The sequence below is a fragment of the Cynara cardunculus genome (assembly GCF_001531365.2).
Source record: "Cynara cardunculus var. scolymus isolate 2C chromosome LG 17, CcrdV1, whole genome shotgun sequence".
NCBI lineage: Eukaryota > Viridiplantae > Streptophyta > Magnoliopsida > Asterales > Asteraceae > Cynara > Cynara cardunculus.
Window position 1 is genome coordinate 33,950,887 of NC_037544.1, and position 6,707 is coordinate 33,957,593.

The 6,707-nt window shown below is 35.0% G+C and overlaps 1 protein-coding gene across 2 annotated transcripts; it reads left to right on the forward strand.

Moving 5' to 3' along the window:
- Window positions 1-1,175: 1,175 nt before the first annotated feature.
- Window positions 1,176-6,391, forward strand: LOC112501261 (motile sperm domain-containing protein 2). Of its 2 annotated transcripts, XM_025104972.1 has the most exons (6): window positions 1,176-1,346; window positions 2,041-2,193; window positions 2,522-2,668; window positions 4,768-4,920; window positions 5,056-5,178; window positions 5,924-6,391. In XM_025104972.1, exons 1-6 carry the CDS (start codon window positions 1,215-1,217, stop codon window positions 5,999-6,001), a joined length of 786 nt encoding a protein of 261 aa, XP_024960740.1. In that variant the 5' UTR covers window positions 1,176-1,214; the 3' UTR covers window positions 6,002-6,391. The 2 variants fall into 2 exon arrangements, with proteins under 2 accessions (XP_024960740.1, XP_024960741.1); XM_025104973.1 differs by lacking the exon at window positions 2,522-2,668 and having other exon boundaries at window positions 1,207-1,346.
- The last annotated feature ends 316 nt before the right edge of the window (window positions 6,392-6,707 follow it).

Consider the following 6,707-nt stretch of genomic DNA (forward strand, 5'->3'; position numbering starts at 1 on the left):
AGAACTATTAAAAGGTAAACAAATAACCCTTAAGTTGAGAGTTGATTTAACGTTAAACATATGAGCATCTCCCAACAGATTCTCTATATTTTCTCTTGAATTGAAAACCAAAAGTCAAAATCTATGAAAATAATTACATTCAACTCTAACAGGTTCTCTATTTTATAGATTTCTATATTCATTATATTATTAATATCATCCCAATACATTTAAAAAGAATTTATATAAAATAAATAATACTTCAATCAGTGGCGGACCCAGGATTTTCGGTGAGCGGGTGCACAAACGAAAAGCTTAAGATAAATTTTTAAGTAAAAATACAATTTCATTAAAACGATAAAACAAGTTACCTTCTACAATTGTTCTCGACGAGACCTTGTCTTTTGAAAGCGGTTAAGTACATCATCATTCGTGACATTGCAAAGCCGCTTGATGTGTTTATAACTGAATCCCATCAATATATTTTTTAAGTTTTTTTTTTTCGGTTCAGTCCCTTCAGTTTCAAAATATTTTAGAACACTCTTCTATTTTTTAATTTTTTTTAACATAACTATTTTCAAAAAAAATTAAAGACCTGCTGCAGGTAAGGCTCAAACCTAAAATCCATTAACTCAGTGCTTTACCAAACTTACAGCTATCATCTCGTCTACCAAAAACTATCAGTATTAATTTGGTTTGCAAATATTTAAGAATACACTCGTAATTAAACGGGTACGTTGCTTTAACGTCTTGTTTTCTTTCTCTTGAGATGATCGAGTGAACAGGTGCATGGAACCCTGTTTTTTTCTTATTAACCTGTATATCTAACCCGCTATGCGAGCCGACTAATTCCAGGACGACCACCTGCTTTGCAGATAGCCGGAGTCCCTGCATTTGAACTTCCATGACCACAAGAGAATTTATATTCTTTCTTAGATTTGAACTTGAAACCTCTTGATACTTTTGATTTTTGAAGCCAACTTTAAACATATCAAGTACCACCACTATTTTTATTTTAAAAAAATTATTGAAAATGTTGTGATGTTTCGTACACGGCTGTCCCAAAGGGAAAAAAGGACACAACATTCTCGTTTTCAATGAGATTTGCCTGAGGATGACACGTGTCTGCACCAGGATCCGTAGTCAACTTATTCAGAAAACCACGCAACTGTTATCTACAAACAGTCAATCACAAACCCCAACTCTTTTCAAAATTTAGTCGACATTTAAACTGAATGGCTCTCCGGCTACCGCCGACTCCTTTCCCTCATTTCTCCGTCAAGCGCCGATCATCTTCCTTCCTTCCGTTTCCCAAGTTTTCCGTCCAGAATCTCTCTTCTGGCTCCAATACCGACAACTCACTCAAGGCAAGTTTACTGTTTTCTGTAATTGTTTGATATTCTGTTTGTTGATGCATTTGTGTTTCTGTTGTTTCAAGTGCTATCATTTTGGTTTGCTGATGTATTTGATTATGATTGTTGAGAATCCAAGTGGAAATTTCTGGTTTGATCGTTTTTCTTCTACGGAGGTGTGTGATTAGGTTATATTAGGATGATGCTCTATCTTGAAGTTTTGAAAGATAGGAATTCATATGTATGGATTCTCTAATTTTTAGACTTGGGAACTTGGGTACTATTTATGATGTGCAATCACATTGGTATCCGTCATAAAAATGCATCTTCTTCGTTGTAGCTAGGAGTTATTGGAAAATTTACTCTTTACTTGTGAAAAACATTATCAAGTGTTGTCAATGGTCGTAGAAACTAGCTGGTAAGTTAGATGACGATATAAAATGACATGTTGAAAAGTTAATTGAAAAAATTCTTTGGGGCATATTTGGGGGAAAGTAGGAAACAGTCCATGGGGCTTATTGAAAAGCCGGATTATAAGCTAGTTTGTGGCTTACCAAATGTGTTTGAGATATGATCATTTTTAGTTATAACAAAAGGGTCTTCTAGGAAGTTAATAGAAACAAGTAATAACTAAATCTTTCTCCTCTGTTTCTTCTCTTTCATGCTCTCTCTTTCTCATCCACAGAGTTGATTTTCTCTAATTATGCAGCTAGTAACGAAGGTGAAAGAGAAGCTTGAGAAAGATCATTTCAGTCTCCCTACAGGAAAAAATGGTAGAGATGATGAGGAGTTGATTCTCTGGTTTCTCAAGGACCGGCGGTTTTCAGTAGAAGAGGCTGTTTCCAAACTCACTAAAGCAATTGTAAGCAATTGTGTGTAAATCTTTGAGATATAGTCTTGCTTTGCCATTAACCTCGTGCCCTTTTTTGGTCTTTTTTTGTTATTGTCAGCATGAATCACATTAGTTTCTTGCTTGTGGGAAATAATCAATGACCAACTCCTTTACCCAATTTTTGGTATCTTTAGCCAGAATATATTTTATTCTCGAGTCTTGACTTAATTATAACTATTTAGTACTGCTTTTAGTTATAGCTTGTTATATTAATCAAGGATAGACAGTCATGGAGTATTTACTACAATTCATTATCTTCATACTTTTTGTTGTTCATTTGCCTATATGATATTTCTAGAAATGGCGAGAAGAATTTGGTGTGTCAAAACTTTCAGAAGAATCAGTGAGAAGAGCAGCTGCAACAGGAAAGTCCTATCTTCATGATTCACTTGATGTACATGGCAGGCCAGTATTAGTAGTAGTGCCATCAAAACATTTCCCAGAGGTAAAAAAGCATAACCTTAGTCATCTTGTTTCTCACACTACTTGATGTCCATGGCAAGCCAGTACTAGTAGTAGTTCCATCAAAAGAGCAGCTCTACTCTTTAGTGTAAAGGTCAAGTCTGCATACATCTTACTCCGCTCCCCTCCCCTCGGACCCCACTTCAGATGGGATATACTGGTTAGTTTAGTTTGGGTTTATGTCCAACTTAGTTCGGTTGTCCAACCACCGTAAGGTTCTCTGTGCTGAAGTCATCTCACCCAAGCATTGTCCTTTGCAAGTTAAAGAAAAACCCTATCGACCTAATAAAAGGCTCTCTAGAATGGTGGTTCGGAAACACGGTTATGATCTGTTTCTGATTGTCCTCTACTTGTACCACGTCTTAGACTGTACATATCCGTTGCTCTTGTAGGTCATTTTAATATATTTGTTTTGATTCTTGATTTAATAATTTTGTTATAAAATGTTTTAAAATAAAAAATAATATAAAATTGTCATAAAGTACAAATAATTAAAAAAATACATAAAAATTAGATCATGAAAAAAATATAGAAAATTAAAAGTATGAAACAAATTCTCCGTGAAGGTCCGGCTATCCGGTTATGTATATAGACACACTTCATAATCTTGAAATTTCATTATAGATTTCCCTCTCTCTAATAGCTGAAACCCATTTTCTTCAAAAAATCATTATAAGCAACCCATCAAGATTATACATTCTTCATAATCTTGAAATTCGATGATAAGTTTTTTTCTAAAAGCCTGTTTTCTTGAAAAATCATTGTTAAGAAACAATCAAGAAAAAAAGGATTATACATCCTTCATAATCTTGAAATTCAATCATTAAGTTTTCCCGGAAAACCCATTTTCATATGGTTCTGGTTATTGCCCTAGTTCTGATAACTCCACTGATTCTTCAGTGTTGGAAACAACATGCCCTTGACGTTAATAGCGCCGGAGATGACGACATTAGTCCCACCAAAAAGGAGATTATGCTATTGAAAGATATTTGTGACTTCAAGAAGAGTATCGGGGAATACCCATTCAGTGATTCTAGTCACATGCGTAGGTTTTATAAGGACATGATTGAAGAACGTGGGGTTTATTCTAACGAAGTTATTTTGTCTAAAAAATCTTTGGCATGTGGTATTGATCCCGCCGGAAATTTTGTTAGGCAAAATATCTTTGTTGGGATAAAACCCACATTCTTCAAGCACATCCTTACAAAACCTACGCATATGGTTATTATCTTTGAATAGGTATTCCCAATACTTTTCTTGAAGTCACAAATGTCTTTCAATAGCATAATCTCTTCTTTGGCAGGATTAATTTTGTCATCTCTGGCGCTATTAACGTCGGGGGTAGGGTTGTTTCAACATTGAAGAATCTGTAGAATCATCCAAACCAGCATGATAAGCAGAACGAAAACTAGATTGACTGGAATCCATTGATTTTTCATGAAAATGGGTTTTCAGGGGATACTTAGTAATCGAATTTCAAGATTATGAAGAATGTATAATCTTGATGTGTTTCTTACTTTCTTAGCAATGATTTTTCAATAAAAAGGGTTTCTGCTACAAGAGAAAGGGAAACTTATAATCGAATTTCAAGATTATGAAGCTTTCACAAGCATAAAAAAATTTCAGTAATACAGCCATGATCCTTCACCTGGTGAACTGCAAGGTCTTGCATTCTTCATAAATTCTCTGTATTGGGAGCTAGAAGTGCTTTCAACGATTTGTGTTCATGTTTGTGCGACACCTGGTTCGATATTTCTTGCTGCTGTTTGAAGTGCTCAAATCATGCTGCATTTTGGTTTATTATCGTCATGGTACAAATTCTTGTTACCTCTTCACAGTCTTTAAGGGATGACTTAAGAATTATTTCGTTAGATGAAATTATGCTTTTTTTCTTTAAAGTTCTTGGCTTCTATTTATAAGTTGAAAACTACCCGTTAGATGAAATGATGCTTTTTTTCTTTAGAGTTCTTGGCTTCTACTTATGAGTTGAAAACTACCTACTATTATACTATTTATGACTACAACGATTTGCCTTCTGTAAGTATTAGTGTGATTTTTTTTACATTATATGATTGGTTGCAGATGCTTGATCGTTCTGAGGACGAGAGGTTATGTGTGTTTCTGCTAGAGAAGGCATTAAGTAGACTCCCGGATGGGAAAGAAGAAATACTTGGTGTATTTGATCTTCGTGAGTTCGGTGTGAAGAATGCAGATCTTAAATTCTTGACATTCTTGGTAAGTTATGAACGATCTTCTTATTGTCTTTGGATTCTGCCATTAGTTTACCTTTGGTATATAAGCAGATGAGTAGAATGGCTGGCATTTAAATTTTAAATATTGCAAGCTAATCCTTTTCTTTGACATTGACAGTTTGATGTGTTATATTACTATTACCCAAAGCGGCTGGGGCAAGTTCTATTCGTTGATGCTCCTTTCGTATTTCAGCCAATTTGGCAGCTCGCCAAGCCCTTAATAAAGTCATATGCTTCTCTGGTATACTTTTTCTACTTTGTTTTTGTTCTTTTCCATACAATTTAATCACCGATCAGCCTTGACACTTGAGCATGTTTAGTAACCATAAGCTAGCTTAGTTTTTGAGCTTATTGAAAAAGCCCCATTTGGTTAGTCATAAGCTAGTTTTTTAAAAAACTACTTCGACTAACATTTCAATAAGCTCCTGGGTCTTTTTTCTCACAGTTTTTTTTTCTTTCTAATTATGCCCTTATTTTTTACCAATTAATTTTTCAACATGCTTTTGTTAGGTCATTTTACATTTTCATCTAACTTATCGGCTATTTATTTGTCGAACATGACAAATTTCTCGGCTAATAGCTAGTTTAGAGCTCTCCAAAATGGAGAAAGTAGGAGAGAGAGAGGGGGTGAAATTCTCAAAATTTGGAGAACTCCCAAATTTTTTTACTATGCGAGAGAGACATTGTTTATTGTATTCCCATCAATAGGAAACCTTGGAATTAAATGTTTAGGAGAGAGAAATAATATTTTATTAAATGTACGAAATATTTTAATCAATGTTGTATGTATTTTCCACAATGGTGAAGCTGTTAGAGTTGAATGTAAGTTTTTCCGGAGATTCTGAAATTTGATTCTTCATTTTGGGAAGGAAATCTGTTGGAGATCCTTTTATTAATCTACAGCTAGTTTGTCAAACATAGCCTTGATTTCTCACCATCACTACCACCTTCATTCTTTGTGTTTCATGCATCTAAACTTTTTGAAGGTAAAGTTTTGCTCGGTGGAGGATGTGAGAAAGGAGTATTTTACAGAATCGACAGTTCCAGCAAGCTTTAGGCGTTGACAACAACGCTATTCCAACACCTCGACATATAGAAATATCATTCCAGGTTCCAAAATGCTTCGCGTTCTTGTGTTGTTTACATCTATTTCAAGATCAGCAGCCCGCCCTTACTTATTCTTCTTGCTTTGTTTACGGCTATATTCGCAAGCTCATCACCCCCTCCCCCCACAAACACCCCACCACCACAAAAAGCCAAAAACAGTATGCTCTGAGCAAATTAAAAGGATGCAGCTCAATTTGATTGCCCTAACACATAAAACACACACACACACACACACACACCATTTTCATGTTCTTCTTTCTAATAGAGTTCCACATGAACAGTGAAATTTGTACTAACCAATATGTTAATTTTATCATATGAGTCTATGATAATGTTTGTTCCACTGATTCTTGCCTATATTTGTGAATCTACCAAACCAACCAACCAACCCACCCAACGAACGCATATATTCCTCCCAGAGGTGGGGCTTGGGGTAAGATATGTGAAAACCTGACTTCTATCCTAAAGAATAAAACGACTGTTTCTGTGAAGACCTTCGGCTAGTGAGAAGTGTGAAAAAAAAGGAGAAAAACAGAGTTAAAAACATTGAAATGTGATATGAATAAGCAATAGCAATATTTGTGAATCTACCCTTAAACATCAAAGGAACTTTAGTAGGGTATTATTATGCATGCATCTTTACCAAGAAAATGATGACATTTT

Bases quoted from the DNA above. Each gene is read 5' to 3' on its own strand.
- LOC112501261 (XM_025104972.1), top strand. From the start codon at position 1,215: ATGGCTCTCCGGCTACCGCCGACTCCTTTCCCTCATTTCTCCGTCAAG. The intron at 2,669-4,767 runs GTAAAAAAGCAT...GATTGGTTGCAG, and splicing joins CATCAAAACATTTCCCAGAG to ATGCTTGATCGTTCTGAGGA. The intron at 4,921-5,055 runs GTAAGTTATGAA...TGACATTGACAG, and splicing joins TTAAATTCTTGACATTCTTG to TTTGATGTGTTATATTACTA.